The sequence below is a fragment of the Pantherophis guttatus genome, chromosome 2 (assembly GCF_059756535.1).
Source record: "Pantherophis guttatus breed Tessera chromosome 2, ASM5975653v1, whole genome shotgun sequence".
NCBI lineage: Eukaryota > Metazoa > Chordata > Lepidosauria > Squamata > Colubridae > Pantherophis > Pantherophis guttatus.
Genome location: NC_142064.1, coordinates 261,729,648 through 261,750,145, shown reverse-complemented (window position 1 = coordinate 261,750,145; position 20,498 = coordinate 261,729,648). Strand labels below are relative to the sequence as shown.

The window sequence follows — 20,498 nt, the reverse complement described above, 5'->3', positions numbered from 1 at the left end:
TCTGCCACATATTAACCTTTATGCTCCCCGTCCCTAGACCTCCTTTTAGACTTCTGTTTTTATATATACTCTCTCTTTTATATTAGCTTTTTATAATAATTATTTTTGGATTTTAATTATTTTCTATGCTTTTTAACTTTCCATGCTCCTTATGCAAGTCTTTTGGGCACATCAGATTTTATCCTTAGGAGCTGAAAATGCTTCAGATGGTTCAAAAGCCTCTGGATTTTTGAGAGGACCATACCATAATGCAAACTCTACGTGACTACGGTATTCTGATGTCTTTGGGGGAAAGGGGACATTAGCAAAGAGGGAATGGGAGGGAAGAACTTGGAAGAATTGATGGCTATCTGCTGCAAGAGTTCGTTGCAGAGAGTATGTTTCTTTTGATTATTCTTCCCTGAAAATTTGGTTTTTTTTTTGTTTTTTTTTTGGTCTTTTGGGACGTGTCTCAGGCATACAACCAAAATGCCAGAGGGGCAATGGGGAGGAATAACAATTTATGCCATGCTTAAGACATAAGTGCAGAACACCAATCAAAGATGTTATTCATTTATTTAATTTATTTATGTATCAAACTTCTTAACGGCCTGTCTTCCTCACAGAGGGGCTCTGAGTTGTATACAAATTAATCAGTACAATAAAACATTAAAAACCAAATAATTTAAGATTAAAAATATAAAACACTATAAATTTATTGATATATTAATATTAATATTTGAATATGCAAAATACAAAGTAGAAACATTGAAACTGACACTAATGCAATACCAGACATGTAGCCCCTTTTAATAGATTAATTGGACTGCACGCACAAAATCTAATATATAACGAATGAATTTGAGCAAAATTAACCAATCCTCCTAGATATGGATTGTGTCATGTCATTTACGTAAACTTCCATACTGCAGTTACCACTTTTCTCTTAAAAGATCAGATGTGAATTCTCTCCATATTTGTACTGTTAACTGAAGATAGATCAATTCTATTAAAAATATACCCTGCTGCATTCTATGATGTTCCATTCTTGTGATTAAAGAAACAAAAAGCTGCTTTAATGGGCTTTTTTCTCTTGAGGAGCCATTTTACGTTTTCCTCTTTTTATATTGTTTTCCCCTTTTAAAGTCGTATTTTGCAAAAAGTAGTTTCCAAGTGATAAGCAATTCGCATTCACCATCCTGAGAACAAGACCTGGTGGCTTAGAGATGGAGCTCTTGCCCCACAATCAGGAGGTTGTGAGTTTGATCCTAGGTAGAGGCAGGTGTAGGGTTTCCTGCTTGGGCAGGGGATTGGACTCGATGACCTGCAAGGTCCCTTCCAACTCTGTTAATCTGATGGGGTGCTTCTCCCAAGGCTTGTTTTTGCGACACTCAGAATTACAAACGGCTGGGAGTTTCATTGAAAACTCAATTGGAAGGAGAGCTGTGTGAGTCTCTGGCAGCCAAAAATTGGAAGGCATCTAATAACTCCTTTCAGACTACCATATTTTATTAACAGGCATATATATTATATACCTGTGTCAGCTGTATGTGTGTATGAAACCATGGGAAAACAGGCAGCCATAAAGCGCACTTTCCTTGGTGAAGTCAGTTCCAGCCAGTTCTTCATCTTGGGGTGGGGGGAGGAATGCAAGAGAACTCCTCATAGGCATTCCCTTGGGTTATCCAAAGGTGCTTTTTCAAGAGGCAATTGGACTTTCTGGTTTTTCTTTGAAGACGTTTCGCTTCTCATCCAAGAAGCTTCTTCAGCCCTACCATCCAGTCAGAGCTGAAGAAGCTTCTTGAATGAGAAGCAAAACGTCTTCAAAAAAAACCCCAGAAAGTCCCCCCCCCAAAAAAAGCACCAAAGTGAAAAGTCCAAAAGTCCAATTGTTAAATTGTATTATGTATTTCAATAAAAATTTCTAAAAAAAAGAAAAGTCCAAAGTGAAAAAAAAAGCACTTTTAGGACAACCATGGCCTGGATGACTGAGAACCTCCATAGACATAGCCTTGGTTTAGTTCTCACTTCTTGCAAAAGGATCATAGATCCTCCTCCTGCAGAAGAAGTAACAGTAACAGAGTTGGAAGGGACCTTGGAGGTCATCTAATCCAACCCCATGCTCACGCAGGAGACCTATACTAGGGTTTCGAACCGGCGACCTTTCTGATCGACGAGCTCAGCGTCTTAGCCACTGAGCCACCTAGGGAGCCGACAGAACTATCGATATGGCCGTAAATGTCGATTATTTTGAAGGCACATCATAATCAAGGGAGAGAATCTGGCAACCGCCTCAGGATATTCGGACAAGTGTGTTTTTTCAGCCTGAGGTCGCTCGATGGCGCTCTAAAGCCGCCCTCTTGAAAACAGACCCTATTTGTGAGGTAGAGCATTCGAGTCCTGGAGTGCTAGAGAGGATGTCGGAGGAGGAGAGGAGGCAGAGGGACTTCCTCTTCCGGCTCACCTGAAGGAGGATGGGCGCGTGGGGAGCGGCTCTCGTGCTCTTCCCAGGGTCGCGGCTGCAGCTGGAAGGTGAGTTGGAGGAAGATCGGAGGAGGAGAAGCCGGGAGCAAGTCGGGCTCTTGGATTTCCTCCAGTCCAGGGTGTACCTTGTTTTTCTCTTCCCAAATTTTTATTCCAATAGTACTGCAGGCTTTTTTTTTTTTTTTTTAAATCTGCTCCTTTAAAAATGATGCCTTGAATCTTCTGCTGGTTGGGATATTTAAAAAGATTGCAAAAAGTCTCATTCACTTTGGGGTTGTTGCTATTTATTTATCCCTTCCCTCCTCAAATTTTATTCCACTCTTCCTGCATGATTTGAAACGGGTCCTTTCGTTTTTTTTTTTTTTTTTCTGATCTAAATGTCTCCTTCATATTCCACTGGTGCTTGCACGCTTTAAAAGTGTCGCCTGCAATTTTCAGCTGGTTGGAAGATTTAAAAAGTTTCCTTCACTTTAGGGTTGACTCATTTTTTTTTTTAATGAGCATGTTCTTTTCTTTGCAAGTGAGGCGTTTCATGGGCAAAACTGGTGATTTAAATCTTGCAGAGGCTTTGGGCACCGTTTCCTGCCTTAAAGCTCCCCCCCCCAATCTGTAAAATGAGACCAAAAAAGTTGACCGTACCCACTTCTGGGACATTTGTCAGGCTGAAATACACAAGAATAGTAACATAGGTACCTTTAGATTGAGCCTTGGTGGCGCAGCAGACTAAAGTGCTGTTAAATAGCACCAGCTGCCTGCAATTACTGCAAGTTCAAATCTCACCAGGCTCAAGGTTGACTCAGCCTTCCATCCTTCCAAGGTAGGTAAAATGAGGACCCGGATTGTGGGGGCAATAAGCTGACTTTGTATAAAAAAGAACACCACTTGGGGGGGGCGAAAGCCCTACTAAGCAGGTATATACAAAAGTATGAAGGCTATTGTCTCCGGAGAAGGGCAGCATATAAATCGAACCAATAAATGAATGAATGAATGAATATGTGGGTTTGTATTTGTGTTTATGTATCTATATGAACTATCCTCGGCATTTCCACATTTATTTGATAATGATTTCAATACTAAGAATGTGTGATTTTCCTTGGATTTTGCTAGCCATTTATATGTCAAATGAATCATAAATAATGTTGGAGGTTAATCATTAAATTAAATTTCATTAAATTTCAAAAAATAAATGAGAAGAACAAGGAAAGTTTAAAACAGACATAATGAAAAAAGACAAAAGTGACATTAAAAAATGGTTCCTTCTAAATATTTTTAAGATATAAATGTTTAGAATACACTTTTGCTTTAGATAACACAATAAAGTAATACAAAACTAAAAATATAAAGATGTACATACCAAACAATCAAGTAATAAAAGCAAAACATATAATTTCAATCTAAATAAAACATATAGTGGCTAGCCCATGAATGCATCATATTATCAATTCAAAAATACACATAACATTACTACATTCTTCTATAATAATTCTATGGTAAAACATTGTCTATTTTAAAGTTAGACAAATACGTAAAAACTTAAAAACGTATATCTGTTAAACTCCCAACAATGCACGTTTCTATCATCAAAACTTACCAATATCTTTGGTAAGATATTCACTTTGGCTATCCTATTAACTAAATTCTTTGAAAGCATATTGATTCTTGAAAATGATTCATGCCTTTCTGAAAAAGTGTATATTGGCTTTCAGAGCTAGTTTTGTGTCTTCAAGAATCTACCAGTGCCAAATTATCCCATCAATCCAAAGATAGATTTTGAAAATTGTCCTGGATAGGCTTGATTTCGTAGATAAATGGCTCTATCTAAAAGTTCATTATATCATCTTCTCAACATGTCAATCCAAATATGAAAATGGAGAAAGTTGAAAAAGAGAAAACTCTTTATGTCATGTGCAACATAAAAACCAATAATAGATTTAATCCTTTTGGTTACAATTTCTATAGCATGGCCCCATATGTACCTTGCCCATTAACAAAACACTAGGATTGGAAGGGACATTGGAAGTCTTCTAGTCCCACCCTCTGCTCAGGCAGGAAACCCTATATCATTTCAGACAAATGGCTGTTCAATGTCATCTTAGAAACCTCCAGTGATGAAGCACCCACAACTTTTGGAAGCAAGCTGGTCCACTGATAAATTGTTCCCACTGTCAAGAAATCGCTCCTTATTTCTAGATTACATCTCTCCTTGATTACTTTCTATCCATTAATTCTTGTCCACCTCTCAGGTACTTTGGAGAATGGTTCTTCATGGCAATATTCTTTGTGGCAATATTTTTCCAATATTCTTCCAAATATTGGAACACTTCTGTCATGTCACCCCTAGTCCTTCTGTTCATTAGATTAGACATGCCCAGTTCCTGCAACCGTTCATCTTATTTTAGCCTTCAGCCCCCTAATCATCTTTGTTTCTCTTTGTACTCTTTCTGGAGCAGTGATGGCTAACCTTTTTGTCATCGCATGCCAAAAGCGTGGGGAGCATGGGGGCGGGGGTGTTGCACGCACGCGTGCCCATACCTATAATTCAATGCACCCATGCACATGCAACCTCCCCATGCTACCCCCGCTTTTGGCACGTGACGGCAAAAAGGTTTGACGGTGGGCCTAGTAGGCCTGTTTTTCGCCCTCCCCAGGCTCCAGAGGCTTTCTTGGAGCCTGGGAAGGGTGAAAACAGCCTCCCCCCCCCCCCCCCGGAGGACAGAAACGGCCCGTTTCCCGACTTCCAGTGTGCCCGGAAGGCCCAAAAACCAGCTGGCCAGAGTGCACATGCGTGCTGGAGCTGAGCGAGGGCAATGCTCATGTGCCCACAGATATGGCTCCGCGTGCCACCTGTGGCATCCGTGCCATAGGTTCGCCATCACGGTTCTAGAGTCTCAACATTTTTTTTGTGTCATAGTGACCAAAACTCGGTGCAGTATTCTAAGTGTGGTCTTATCAAAGCTCTATCATTTCATCATTTCATGTGATCTTGATGCTATCTCTCTGTTAATGCATTTTAGGATTGCATTTGTCTGTGGAGATTCTCAGTCATCTAGGTCATGGTTGTCCCAAAGGTGCTTTTTCAAGAGGCAATTGGACTTTCTGGTTTTTCCTTGAAGAGATTTCACTTCTCATCCAAGAAGTTTCTTCAGCTTTGACTGGATGGTGGGGAATGGAAGGATTTATACTCCTTGCAGACAGCTGGTCATTAAAGCCACCTCAAGGTTTATCTGTGTCCTCAGGGTCACCTGAATTGTGCAAATGGGTGTGGAGCCTTCTTGGAATTGTTGAAAGGACTGTGTTATAGACTGGAGATAGATGATGTCGTATCCCTCCCTCTCTGTTGAGAGGGGGACTGATCAATTTTGACATAGATGGCCTCTTTGACCCCTTTTTCAAACTGGCGGTCCTCTCTGTCCAAAATGTGAACTTTGGTATCTTCAAAAGAGTGGCCTGTGTCTTTTAAATACAGATGGACTACTGAATCTAGTTCTGATGGGTTAGTTCTCCTACGTTGTGCCATGCGTTTATGAAGTTGCGAGCAAGGGGAGATCTGGCTGGTTAAAATTTGCAACCTCCAAAGAGCAAGGGGGAGATCAGGCTGTATCTTGCAAACCTCTAGTTGTCTTCCCACCCAGGAACTTGCAGAAGTTAGTGTGCTTCAGGGCTCAGAAGCATCCAACATAACTTTCTGCTTTTGCAGTTTCCTAGAGAGGCGCCTAGCCCGTTAGAGGATCAGCTTCCTTACAGAGCCAGCCTTGTGGCAAAGTCAAGTCCAGAAATATTAAAATCTCCAAGAAAAAAAATAGCTCATATCAAAAGAGAGCCTCTCTTAAATAACAAATGAGTATCAAAAGAAACCTGTTTAAGAAATGAGGAAATCTAAGTTAATTGCCCCACAGCATCACAAAAGAGATTCCTTTGCCTCCCAGTCGGCCACTCACCAATCAATGGGAAAAAACACTTCCACAGTCTTCTTGCCAGTACTGATTGTACAAAGGACAAATCCAGTGATTCCTAGATTGCTTTTTGATTGCAATGTATGCTTGGGGTTTTCATTTGTCGTGCACCAATTCTTTATACAATCATTACACTAATCCCTTTTTTATGAATCTTTTAGATGAAGAGGATGCCAAGAACAACATTCTGGACAAGTGAGAATCACAAAGAGCATTAAAGGGGAAAGCAAATCCAGCCAACAATCAAAATCTATTACTTTCTTCAGCAGGAAAAAATAAAACTCAACAAAGCACCCCACGAAAAGGTCAAGGGTGAGGTCATATACAAATTCAGAAAAAAAAAGATGGAAATATCTGGGAATCAGTGGAGAGGAAGCTGCCATATAGATACCCACATAGGGCAGGCAGTCATGCAAGCTTTGCCCTGTGAAGAACGAAAGAGTAGTTTGAATCAAAGCACCATGCAAGAAAAGATTCAAAGTATTTTTGACCTTCAAAATCCAGGAATGTTAGTGGTGGAAAATCCCTGCAGATCTACATATCATGAGGAAAGCATAGATTGCAGATCACAACTGATTACACCTGAAGGGATGCACACCGGAGAAAACCCGAATGAATGTTCCGAGTGTGGAAAGGTATTTTACTACAGCTCTCATCCTTTTGAGGATAAAAGGACCTACAATGATGGAAATCCATACCAGTGCTCCCAATGTGATAAGAGATTTCGGAAAGACACACCCCTACTGATACACCACAAGACACACACAGGTGAGAAACCATATGAGTGTATGGATTGTGGGAAACATTTTACTTACAATTCCCACCTGGTGAAACACCAGAGAACTCACACAGGGGAGAAACCTTATGAGTGTCCAGATTGCAGGAAAAGGTTCCGTACTAATTCACATCTGGTGGCGCACAAGAGGACTCACACAGGGGAGAAACCACATCAATGTATGGATTGTGGAAAAAGTTTCAGTCGGAATTCCCAACTAGTAATTCACCGGAGGACACACACAGGAGAGAATCTCTATGAATGTTTGGACTGTGGGAAAAGTTTCAGTCAGAATTCCCATCTGGTGGTACACCAGAGGACACATACAGGAGAGAAACCGTATGAATGTCCATATTGTGGGAAACGTTTCAGTTACAGTTCCAACCTGGCAGCACACCAGAGGATTCACACTGGGGAGAAATCAAATGAGTGTCCGGATTGTGGGAAAAGTTTTAGTCGGAATTCCTACCTGGTGATACACCACAGGACTCACACTGGGGAGAAACCGTATGAATGTCCTGATTGTGGGAAAAGTTTCATTCACAGTTCTGAACTGGTGAGACACCAGAGGACGCACACAGGAGAGAAACCATATGAATGCCCAGACTGTGGGAAAAGTTTCAGTCAGAGTTCCAGCCTGGTGTCACACAGGAGGACTCACACTGGGGAGAAACCGTATGAGTGTCCAGATTGTGGGAAAACTTTCAGTCAGAGTTGTTATCTGGTTATACATGAGAGAACTCACACAGGGGAGAAACCATATGAATGTCTATATTGTGGGAAAAGTTTCATTCGGAATTACTCCTTGGTGATACACCAAAGGACTCACACAGGGGAGAAACCGTACGAATGTGTGGATTGTGGGAAAAGTTTCCGTCTTAATTCACACCTGGTGGTCCATCAGAGGACTCACTCTGAGAAGAAACCATATGAGTGCCAGGATTGTGGGGAAAGTTTCAGTCAGAATTGTCTTTTGGTATACCATCAGAGGCGACACACAGGAGAGAAACCATTTGAGTGTCCAGATTGTGGGAAAAGTTTCAGTAACAATTCCCACCTGGTGGTGCACCAGAGTATTCACACAGGAGAGAAACCATATGAGTGCCAGGAGTGTGGGAAAACTTTTAGTCGTAATTCTCACCTGCTGATACATCAGAGGTCTCACACAGGAGAGAAACCATATGAGTGTCAGGAGTGTGGGAAAACTTTCAGTCGGAATTCCCACTTGGTGATACACCAAAGAACTCACACAGGAGAGAAACCATATGAGTGTCCTGATTGTGGGAAAGGTTTCACTACCAAGTCTAAACTTGTAATTCATGTAGCTTTACACATTGGGGAGAAACCTTTCAAATGCTCAGAGTGTGGACGTAGCTTCACACAAAATTCTTCTCTTACTGCGCACAAGAAAATCCACACGAGGCAGAAAGTGATGAGTCTAGAAAAGTCTTGAATTTCATTTCTGATCTGTAGTTAGAAGTGTGGGAGATCTAGGGAGGCCTAATGGAAGCATCAGCCCACCAGCCTCAGGCCTTTCTCACCCCAAGATACTGGGCCAGCTGTCCTGCCAGTGAGAATCGTTGGGGAAGGAATCTGTGCCTGCCTTTTCTAATTCTGCCTCTGCACTTCCTGCTCCCAAGGTGCCCTGTCTTTCTGGGGTAAAAAAAAAGAACCAGTTCCTTAGCTTTTGGGCAGCTTTCTTCACTAATCAGGTGTCCACCTATTAGCTGTCCATGGGGATGCTGCAAAGCTCCTCTGCCTCTCTAGGCTTTGGGAAGAGGGCCCTTTCTGAAAGAGCATCTTAGGACAAGCTTCCCAAACTTTTCCCTTTAAAAAAAAAAAAGAAAAATTTCTTCAGTGAAAAAAACAAAAGAAAAAAACTGGGAAAGATGGGCTTGTTGTTCTTCCTTCACCCTGCCTCAATTAGGTGCTAAAACTAAATTCTCCCTCTGCCCTCTAACCAATATCCTTTTTTAAAAACCTTACTTTGACTCCAGGCTGAAGAGTGGAAGAATGAAGCCAGCAAAGAGACTTTTTATTTCTGGTGAACAGATGACTAATCGAATACATGCCCAGGGAGGGATCCCTTAAAGGTTTTTCCCTGGGCTGTAGCTCTTCAACTATTAACTGAAGGGACTGGCATTCCTTCAGTTTGTGTGGCTCACCTGGATTAGGGAGAGTCTAAGAATTACTCCAAAGAGAACATCTTTCTGCGGCCTTTCTCCCCTGAGATTAAAAAAAATAACAGCAAATAACTAAAAGTTGTGCCAGAAAATGAATGCTCGGTCTTTGCAAGCTTAACCTGTCTGTCAGATTGCCGTCTTATCAGACTACGTGTAAAGTCCAGCTAGGGCTTAAAGGCTAGACAGCTGCAGTCAAAATGGTGGCTTTCTGAGGGATGAGGGACATTAAGGAAGGGGAAGGTTTGGGAAGCTAGTCCTGAAGCTGCATTTTGTGGCCATAAATTAGTCTTAATAGCATCCAGCTTGTCATACTAAACTATAGGCAGTGATAGATTTAATCTGCCACATACTAACCTTTATGCTCCCTAAACCCATCTCGTGTTCCTAGTCCTCCTTTTAGATTCCATTTCAGCGTCTGTTTTTATATATACATTCTCTTTTATATCTTTTAATTTTCTATAATAATCTTTATTTTAACAATTATTTAGATTATTTTTTTTAATTAAATGTACCCCACAATCCTTATGCTGGTCTTTTGGCATAATAAAGATTTCATTTGATTTCACCAGTACTTTTTTGTCTCCTGTTGTGGCCCGTCAGTGGCCTGTGCGGATTGTAGCTGATTCTGACAGCGAGGAGGCTGGTGTGGTGTTGCACCAGCAGCCTGTGCAGCTGGCACTCGAGTCAGACAATGAGGAGGCTGGAGAAGATGTGGTGCCAGAGGCAGGGATTCAGCCAGGGCCTTCAGAACCTCCAGAAGCTCCCTTAAGTGAAGAGGACGAAGAGGAGGAGCCTCTTCTCAAAGCACAGGTGCGCAGAGCTGCCAAAAGGCAGGAGTGGCTCCTCAGGAGGAGGGTTCCTCGAGAGTAAGGCTTGGGGCTAATTGGCCACTCCCTTAGCCTATTTAAGGAGGAACACCGACTGAAGCAAGTTGTAGGGAACAACTTTAGTTCACTCTACTTCGCATCTGGATTCTCTGCACATGGCTTCTGGGCTTTCTGCCAACCTTTGTAAAATTGTGATTATTTTATCTTTGGTTTCTTGTAGGCTGTTAAGAAAGCTTATTAACAGCCTTTGTTTTGAAAAAGACTTGAGTTAGTTTAGTAAATTAAGTTTTGTACAAACTTTCATGTGTGCTGTGTTCTTTGGGATCCGTAGCTCGGGCAGAACATCTCCAGTAGATCACATTGCATATGACTCCTTTGCAGGAAGATATCTAACAACCAGCACCAGGCCAAGGATGAGGAGGAACCAAGAGGCTTTTTTGAAGCTCCAGGTGGCTTCAAATTTAAATGTGCAAAGTTTTAAAAGAATCAAATTATATTTAATTTTCTCTACTTTTCTCTCTCTTGGTGCCATTTTTTTCGGGTGCACGCATTATCACATCAGACTTTATTATGATTAGGAGATGAAAAACCTTGAAATGGTTCAAAAGCCTCTGGATCTTTGAGAGGACCATACCGTAATGCAAACTCTTAGTGACTACAGTATTCTGATGTCTTTGGGGAATAAAGTGGGATATTGGGACAGAGGGAATGGAAAGGAAGAAGTAACCCTAATTCTAACACTACCTTTTTATTTTAAACAACCACTTAAAATGTTTATTTGAAAAGTTTATTAGTTTCTTTTACCAAATTTAAACAGCCCCACCCTCTTTCTAAACCCTCTTTTTCTGCTTCCTACTATTACGTCTCTCACTTTCACCCAGAGGAGACTTTTGTGCAAGGGAATTTACAGAAAAAGATGGCATTTAACATTGTGGGTGCCCCCATCACTGGAGGCTTTCAAGAACAGACTGGACAGCCATTTGTCTGAAATGTTATAAACTGCTCAAGCAGGGGGTTGCACTAGATGACCTCCAAGGTCCCTTCCAACTCTGTTATTCTATGTTCTATTTTGAAAATAGCCTGGTGTTTTGTTTTGTTTTTCTGTAATTACAACGACAGCTAAAGAGAAACATGATTGAATAATCAGGTCTGTTAGCTATTTTTTCTTTTCCTTTCACAAGCAGCGTGGTGATTTAAGGGCTTCACGTCTGTAGAGATTCTCAGTCATCCAGGTCATGGTTGTCCTAAAGGTGCTTTTTCAGGAGACAACTGGACTTCCTTGTTTTTTTCTTTTGAAGATGTTTCACTTCTCATCCAAGAAGCTTCTTCAGATCTGACAGGATAGCGGGAGATGGAAGGATTTATACTCCTTGCAGACAAGCTGCTCATTTGCATCCTTTTTGAGGGTCATTGAGGCCACTTGGAGGTTTATCTGTGTCCTCAGGGTCACCTGAGTGGTGCTAATGGTTTCTGTGGCCTGCAATTTTTCTTCTGGAAAAATTCTGTTGTTCTTTTTCCTTTTCTTTTCTTTTTTTCTTTTTTTCTTTTTTTCTTTTCTTTTCTTTTCTTTGCTTTTCTTTTCTTTTCTATGCCTATTCTATTCTATTCTATTCTATTCTATTCCTATTCCTATTCCTATTCTATTTTTTGGAGTAGGATTCAACTTTTAAATTAATCTCTTTATCATTGAAAGATTTCCACACCAGTGAAGAAGGTGGGTGTTGTACTTGTTCAGCAGATGCTGAACACTGTGTGAGATGTCCCAAGGACCAACAACCTATCAACCATGCTGTCTGCAAGGAATTTAATCCTTCCATTCCCTACTATCCTGTCAGAGCTGAAGAAGCTTCTTGGATGAGAAGCGAAATGTCTTTGAAAAAAAATAATAAGAAAGTTCAGTTGCCTCCTGAAAAAGCACCTTTGGGACATTTAAGTAAGGGCTTTAAGTGTCAGCATCCTCTCTCAAAAAGACTTGGATAATCCAATGCCCCATCCATGCCTTGCATGGCTTCTCAGTGGGTGTGTTACAGTAGCGGCTTGTGGGGTAGAGCATTGGAGTGTTGGATTGCTAGAGAGGACTTTGGAGGAGAGAAGAACTTCCTCTTTCGACTCATCAATTGGGGGGGGGATAGAAGCATGGAGATAGAAGTGGGTCTCACGCTGTTCCCGGGGTCGAAGCAGCAGCTGGAAGGTGAGTTCAATAAAAAGTCAGGGGAGAAGCTTGGAGCAAGTAGGGCTGCTTGGTTTCCTCCACGGCGTAGAATTTGTTTTTACTTTAAGAAAAAATGTGTCGGACAATTATGGTGGCATTTTGTATACTTTTGTGTGCATTTGCATAATATCGTCTCTCACAACTGCATTAAAAGTTTCTTTGGAAAGTTTATCGTTTTCTTTTACTGTTTTCAGACAGTCACTTCCTCTTTCTAAGACAGAAAAGCTGTTCCCAGGCTTGTCTTGACATACTGTATCGATATTGAGTGAATCCCAGCATTCCAGCAATAATGCCCGGGCTGAAAGATGATAGGTGTTGTAGTCCTACTACATCTGCAAGACAGTCACCTATTCGGTTCCTATTCTATTCTTCTATTTCTTTTCATTCCTATTCTTATTTCTGTTCTATTCCTATTTCTATTCTTTCCTATTTCTATTCTATTCTATTTCTATTCATTCCTATTCTTATTTCTGTTCTATTTCTTTTCTTTTCTATTCTATTCTATTCCATTTTATTTCTATTCATTCCTATTCTTATTTCTGTTCTATTCTATTCTATTCTTATTCTTTTTATTCCTATTCCTATTCCTATTCTATTCTATTTCTATTCTGTTCCATTTCTATTCATTCCTATTCTTATTCTGTTCTATTTCTTTTCTATTCTATTCTATTCTATTTCTATTCATTCCTATTCTTATTTCTGTTCTATTCCTATTCTATTTCTATTCATTCCTATTCTTATTTCTTTTATTTTCTATTTCTATTCTTTCCTATTTCTATTCTATTCTATTTCTATTCATTCCTATTCTTATTTCTGTTTTATTCCTATTTCTATTCTGTTCTATTTCTATTCATTCCTATTCTTATTCTTATTCTTATTCTGTTCTATCTCTATTCTATTCTATTCTATTCTATTTTATTCTTCTTATTCCTATTCTATTCTATTCTTATTTCTATCCTATTCTTATTCCTATTCTATTCTATTTCTATTTTATTCTATTTCTATTCATTCCTATTCTTATTTCTGTTCTATTCCTATTCCTATTCCTATTCCTATTCTCATTCCTACTCCTAGCCTATCCCTATCCCATTCTATATTCAATAGCTTTGAATTCCTAATTCCCCCTGAAGATGCAGATGAGTACACGCAACTTTCCCTTTCAGTCTCGGTGCTTGCTTTGAGCCTTCGGCTTTTCCCTCTAGGTGAGGCGAGCGGGGAATCCTCTCTAGCAGAGCCGAGCTGGGGGATTTTGGCATTGCTCAGTCCCGCCTGCTGCCCGCCCGGGCTTCAGCGAAGGAGTTAAACGCAGAGAGCTTTTTCCTTTGCCGCCTAGACAAGAGGCGGGAAAAGGGAGTAAGGGGGGGGCTGGGATCCCACTTTCCTGACCCTCCCGTCCCACCCTCCCCTCTTCCTGGTCTCTAGCCGTCTGCTACGCCAGGACTGCAGAGATCCCCTCGCGGGGAGGGGCGCCAGGTGAGCAAGGACCAGGGCCGGATTTAGATGAAAAGAGGCCCTAGGCTATTCCACTTATGAGGCCCTTTCACCTATAGTGAAAGTGTAATTTTAATTTTGCTAACAATTTGAATGTAGGCTCCTCTTGATCTTGAAGCCCTAGGCTGAAGCCTAGTTAGCCTATAGGAAAATCCGGCCCTGGCAAGGACGCTGGCAAGAGGGCAGGTGGACCCCGAGCGAGGGAGGGGGCTCAATCAGGTGGAGGAGGAGGTGGGGGAATCCCCAGGTGCAGAATGGGAAGGGAGGGATTCCTTGGGGGAGGGAGGGAGGAGGTGGGCTTTTGCCAGCTGCGCCCTCTCCCCTTCGGAGTCCCCGGTTGTTGTTTTTTTGCTTGCAAGGTTTTCTGCTCCCTGCAAGCTGCCACGCCGCTGCTTTATCCCCCTTGGTTGCTGCTTCTGCTTTCGATCCCCTTAAAATCCTTTAAGCAAGCCCCCTCCTTCTCCGAAGCCCAACATCTTGGTGCAGCCGAGCTGCCAGCATGTGGCCTCCTGGTATTATCTGGAAGGTTTATTTTATTTTATTTTTATTTTTTATTTATTTTTATATGCTGCCCTTCTCCGGAGACTCAGGGCGGCTTACAATGCGTTAAGCAATAGCCTTCATACTTTTGTATATTTTATACAGAGTCAGCTTATTGCCCCCACAAACCGGGTCCTCATTTTACCCACCTTAGAAAGGATGGAAGGCTGAGTCGACCTTGAGCCTGGTGAGATTTGAACTCGCAGTAATTGCAGGCAGCTGGATGTTAAATGCTGCCTTAGTAGGAGGCATTAGCCTCCTACGCCACTCAGGCTCCTGGTTGGGGGACCACCGTTCCCATGTTCCCCTGTCGCTGCTGGGGAGGATCAGCATCTTAGTATCTGGAGGGGGAGGAAGAGGACTCAGGGAGATCTGAAATCAGACGGAACCGTACTGATGAGGGGTCCTTGGTGCTCTCTGAGCTTGCTTGCCGATGTTTCATTACCCAATTAGGTAACATCATCAGTGTTGGTAGGGAGTGTGGTTTGCTGTCAGTTAATAAGTATACATAATCATAATCTTCTAACTTCACCAATACCATTCTCCCTTTATAATTCTTTATCGTTTTTTCCCATTAGTGCATTTAAACCTAAATAACATTTCTTTGCATCATTTCTTTGTTACCCCTACTAAGTCACTAATATTTAATATTTAAAAATTACTCATTAACCCACCATAATTTCGATATCCCAAATGTCTACAACTACTAATAAAGCCAAATATTAAAATTTAATCAATCCCGGGATTATATCTTAAAATCCCCACAATTTCTAATCCTTAAAAGTGTGAATTCGCAATATATTTTAACACACTGTTAATCTTATAAATTTCCAACTGGATTTTCTTGTTTTTCTTGTTTCACTTCTCATCCAAGTAGTATCTATCTATATAAACCAGAGCTGGGGAACTATGACCTTTTTATGACTTGTGGACTTCGACTCTCAGAATTCCTAAGCCAGCATGGTTGGGTCAGGAATTCTAGGAGTTGGTCATAACAGAGCCGAAGTTCTGGGAGTTGAAGTCATCAAAGGGCCGCACAAAATTTGGAAACTCTTGGGATGATAACAGACTGCAAGGATTTCTGAATTATGCAGAACCAGAAGAGAATTTCATGCTTCTGTGGATATTTGAACTTGGTTCGCACTAGTTTTCTATGTGTCAAATGAATCATAATTAATGTTAGAGGTTAACCTTTGATTTTTGGCATTTGTTTTTTCATTGTAATGTAGGAATTTTTCTCGCTGTTTTCGCATCTTGTGCAGCCTTTTATATACAATAATTAAACTCACCACTTTTTGTGAATGTTTTAGATGAAGAGGATGTCCAGAAGACCATCCTGAGCATGTGAGAATCAGAAGCAACATTAAAAAGGAAAAAAAAATCTGGCCAGCAATCAGAATTTTTTCCACTTCCTCCAGAAAACCACAAAATTCTTCTCCTTCCCAAGGCAGGTGAGAGACAAAAGAGAGAATAACAAAAAGAGAATTTTGAGCTGGAAATAATTGAGTCTGTGGAACTCACTGAAACACTCCATGAAAGGTCAAGGTCAAGATCATTTCCAAAGTCAAAATAATCTGGAAATCCAGGATGGAAGGGGTCGCTTGGATAGGCACATAGGGCAGACAATAATGCGAGCCTCATCATGTGAAGGAAGAAAGAGTAGCTTGAATTAAAGCACCATCGAAGAAGGGATCACAAATATTTTGGACCTTGAGAATCCAAAAATGTAAGTGATGGAAACACCCCTGCAAAAATTTCAAATCATAGCATGAGATTATGCATGAGACGATCAAAACTGGAGAAACGTCCGCCCAGTGCCATCACTGTGGCAAAATCTTTAGGAAGCAGGCCACCCTAAGGATACACAAGAGGACCCACACAGGGGAGAAACCATATGAGTGTCTGAATTGTGGGAAAAGATTCAGTCAGAATTCCCATCTGGTGAGCCACCATAGGACTCACACTGGGGAGAAACCATATGAGTGCCCGGATTGTGGAAAAAGTTTCAGTCACAATTCCGACCTGGTGGTACATCAGAGGACACATACAGGAGAGAAACCATATGAGTGTACGGACTGTGGCAAAGGTTTCAGTCACAGTTCCAACCTGGTGATACACAAAAGGACTCACACTGGAGAGAAACCATATGAGTGTCCAGATTGTGGGAAAAGTTTCAGTCAGAATTATGCCCTGGTGATACACCAAAGGATTCATACTGGGGAAAAACCATATGAATGTTTGGATTGTGGGAAAAGTTTCAGTCAGAATTCTCACCTGGTTATACACCACAGGACACACACAGGGGAGAAACCATATGAGTGCCCAGATTGTGGGAAAAGTTTCAGTCACAATTCCGACCTGGTGGTACATCAGAGGACTCACACAGGAGAGAAACCATATAAGTGCCCCCACTGTGAAAAAAGTTTCAGTCACAGTTCAAACCTAGTGATACACAAGAGGGCTCACACTGGGGAGAAACACTATGAATGTCCCAATTCTGAGAAAAGTTTCAGTCACAATTCCGATCTGGTGTTACATCAGAGAACACACATAGGAGAGAAACCACGTGAGAGTCAGGAGTGTGGTAAAATAGTCAGTCAGAATTGCCACTTGGAGAGCCACCAGATGTCTCACACTGAGGATAAACCACATGAGGGTCCAGATTGTAGGAAAAAATTCAGTCAGAATTCTGACGTCGTGATACACCAGAGGATTCACACTGAAGAAAAACTGAACAAATGTCCAGTTTGTGGGAAAAGTTTCACTCGGGATTCCCACCTGGTGAAACATCAGAGGTCTCACACTCGGGAGGCACTATATAAAATTCCAGATTGTGAGAAACGTTTCATTCAAAATTCCAACCTTGTTGTACATCAAAGGAGACACATAAGAGAGAAACTGTATGAGTGTCAGGAATGTGGCAAAACCTTCAATCACAATTCCCACCTGGTGATACACCAGAGGATTCATACCGGGGAGAAACCATATGACTGTCCAGATTGTGGGAAAAGTTTCAGTCGGAATTCCCACCTTGTGATACACCAGAGAACACATACAGGAGAGAAACCATACGAGTGTCCAAATTGTGGGAAAAGTTTCAGACAGAATTACGATCTGGTCATACACCAGAGGACTCACACTGGGGAAAAGCCATATGAGTGTCTGGATTGTGGGAAATGTTTCCATCGGAATTCTCACCTGGTGATACACCAGAGGACTCACACGGGGGAGAAACCATACAAGTGTCTGGAATGTGGGAAAAACTTCACTCGAAATTCTGAGCTGGTTATACATCGAAGGATTCACACAGGGGAAAAACCGTATGAATGTTTGGATTGTGGGAAAAGTTTCAGTCAGAATTATACCCTGGTGATACACCAGAGGACTCACACTGGAGAGAAACCGTATGAATGTCCAGATTGTAGGAAAAGTTTCAGTCGGAATTCCGAGCTGGTAATACATCAGAGGACTCACACAGGGGAGAAACCATATGAGTGTCCAGATTGTGGGAAAGGTTTCAGTACTAAGTCTAAACTTATAAATCATGTAAGTTTACACATTGGGGAGAAACCTTTCAAATGTCCAGAGTGCGGACGATGCTTCACACAAAATTCTTCCCTTACTGCACACAAGAAAATCCATGTGAAGCAGAAGGTGATGACTGCGGGGAAGGCTTGAATTTCATTTTTGAGCTGCTTTTGGAAGTATGGCTGAGAAATTAACTATTTAATTTCTGGCCTTGTTCTTCAAACGTGCTCAGAAGTATTGGAGATGAGGGAGAAAATAAAATTGTTAGTATGATAAAGGCCAATTTCCCATTGCTGGCTATCAGCAGAAATTACTGGATATTTACTGGTAGAGAAATAGTGCAATTCTGCAAAAAAGACTTTTAAGGTGTTTTTTGCATATTGATCATCATACATCCTAGAAATGTCCAGACAGGATTTCAGCCTTCTACAAAAGTATTTTTCTCACTTCGAGCCCAAGAATTCTACAGCCAGCAGGCCTTTAAAAAAAAAAATGTGGGAGTCATGTTTCTCAGAAGCTCCAAAAATCTGCTACAGAGGGTAAAAAATACATTACAGAATAATGTTGGAAGGGATCTTGGAAGTCTTATAGTTCAATCCCCTGCTGAAGCAGAAGACACTATACCATTCCAGATAAGTAACTGTCCAGTCTCCATAAATGCCTCCATTGATCAAGCATCCAGAACTTCTGAAGGCAAATCGTTCCACTGGTTAATTGTTCTCAGTGTCAGGAAATTTCTCCTTAGTTCTGGTTCTCTCCTCCATATGAAAAAGATAGGAGCCCTTAGTGATTGTGGCTCCTCAAATATGAGGTGATGGGAGAGGAGAGATAAAGAGGATTCAGAGTTCATCTTTTCCTAACATGCACAAAAATTGAGTGCAAGGAGAACCGTGAATTCAGTGTTCAGGTTGTGAACAGTGAAGCACAGCGCAGTGAAGCACAGAATGGAGAACATGAGGGAGGTTTGGAACATATGAGAAGAGCACAAAAATTTCATATGTAAAGGTTGTTGAATATGATATGCAAATGCTATTGTAATATAGAGAAAAAGGGGCATAGGATCTTCAAATTTATTACCAACTCCTGCTGTGATCTTTTTTGTGTGGAGGTGCCTCTTGTTATCTTTTGAAGGCTGGTAGATGATAGCAGTGCCAAGATGCTGGGTGTACCAAAGAATTCAAGGTTTGTTCATTTCAGTAACACATTTCAGGTTCTAATACAATGCCCCCATGACTCTCGACTACCCAGAAACAATAGAGCATGTGCTTCTCCAGTGGCTTTTATAATGCCTTGGGAAGGCCACATTTGGAATATTGCATCCAGTTTTGGTCGCTATAATGTAAAAAAGATGTTGAGGCTCTGGAAAGAGTGCAGAGAAGAGCAACAAAGATGATTAGGGGACTGGAGGCTAAAACATATAAAGAATGGTTGCTGGAACTGGGTATGTCTAACAGTTTAATGAAAAGAAAGACTAGGGGGAATATGATAGCAGTGTTCCAATATCTCAGGGGCTGCCACAAAGAAGAGGGGGAATCAACCTTTTCTCCAAAGCCCCTGAAGGCAGGACAAGAAGCAATGGATGGAAAGTAATCAAGGAGAGAAGCAATTTACATCTAAGGAGAAATTTCCTGACAGAACAATTAATCAGCTTGAATCCAGAAGTTGTGAATGCTCCAACAGTGGACATTTTAAAGAAGAGATTGGACAACCATTTGTCTGAAATGGTATAAGGTTTCCTGCCTGAGCAGGGGGTTGGATTAGAAGACCTCCAAGGTCCCTTCCAACTCTGTTATTCTGTTATTGTGCTTTATTACAGAGATGTTTGTACCAGTACTGCACAAATACTTCACACACAAAGGAGAATTCTACACTTCCCTGCTGCTTTTAGATAGGACTACCTTTTAGATACTACTACTTGGTTCTACCGGTATCATACTGGAACTATCATGTTGTATATTATGAGTATGGTTGAGTATTTGAGTTCTGTTAAGTATTTATATATTTATAGTATTTTATTCGTAGTGTTTATAGGTTTTGCATATTTTTATCTTTTTAATAAGCCATCAAGAATTATCCTGTGGTAAAATCGGCAGACAATGAACTGAATTGAATGAACGAATGAACGAATGGATGGATGAAGCTGCCAGGTTCTGTGAATCAGCATTTAAAATTTATCAGATGATGGATGACATGTGCCATAAAATAATTTTAACCAGTATCCAGCTTGTCATATTTGTGTGCTATGTATTGTGATAAATTTAGTCTGCCACATAACTAACCTTTATGTTCGCTACCCCCATCTCACCCTAGCTTTCCTTTTAGTTCCATTTAAACTTCTGTTTTATATATATATATTCCCTCTTCCGTGTATTTTAAAATAATTATCATTTTTAGACTATGATTCTTTTCTGTACTTTTCAGCTGTATGCTGATCTTTCACCGTAATAAAGATCGATTTGATTTTGTCAGGTTATCTAGTACTTTTTTCCTCCAATAGATCACATAGCATATGAACCCTTTACAGAA

The 20,498-nt window shown here is 41.0% G+C and overlaps 2 protein-coding genes across 2 annotated transcripts in view; both read left to right on the top strand.

Annotated features, from left to right (window-relative positions):
- LOC132712326 (uncharacterized) overlaps nucleotides 1–20,498 on the top strand; it is a 200,735-nt gene that overhangs the window by 163,447 nt on the left and 16,790 nt on the right. Inside the window, exon 2 of the mRNA XM_087884136.1 lies at nucleotides 15,755–15,895. The gene's annotated coding sequence lies outside the window, so the exon portion shown is untranslated. The remainder of the gene's footprint in view (nucleotides 1–15,754; nucleotides 15,896–20,498) is intronic.
- Nucleotides 2,397–20,440, top strand: LOC117667831 (uncharacterized). The gene is made up of 3 exons (XM_087884132.1): nucleotides 2,397–2,511; nucleotides 6,578–8,503; nucleotides 16,293–20,440. The coding sequence occupies exons 2-3, from the start codon at nucleotides 6,761–6,763 to the stop codon at nucleotides 18,120–18,122; spliced, it is 3,573 nt and encodes a 1,190-aa protein (XP_087740258.1). The 5' UTR covers nucleotides 2,397–2,511; nucleotides 6,578–6,760; the 3' UTR covers nucleotides 18,123–20,440.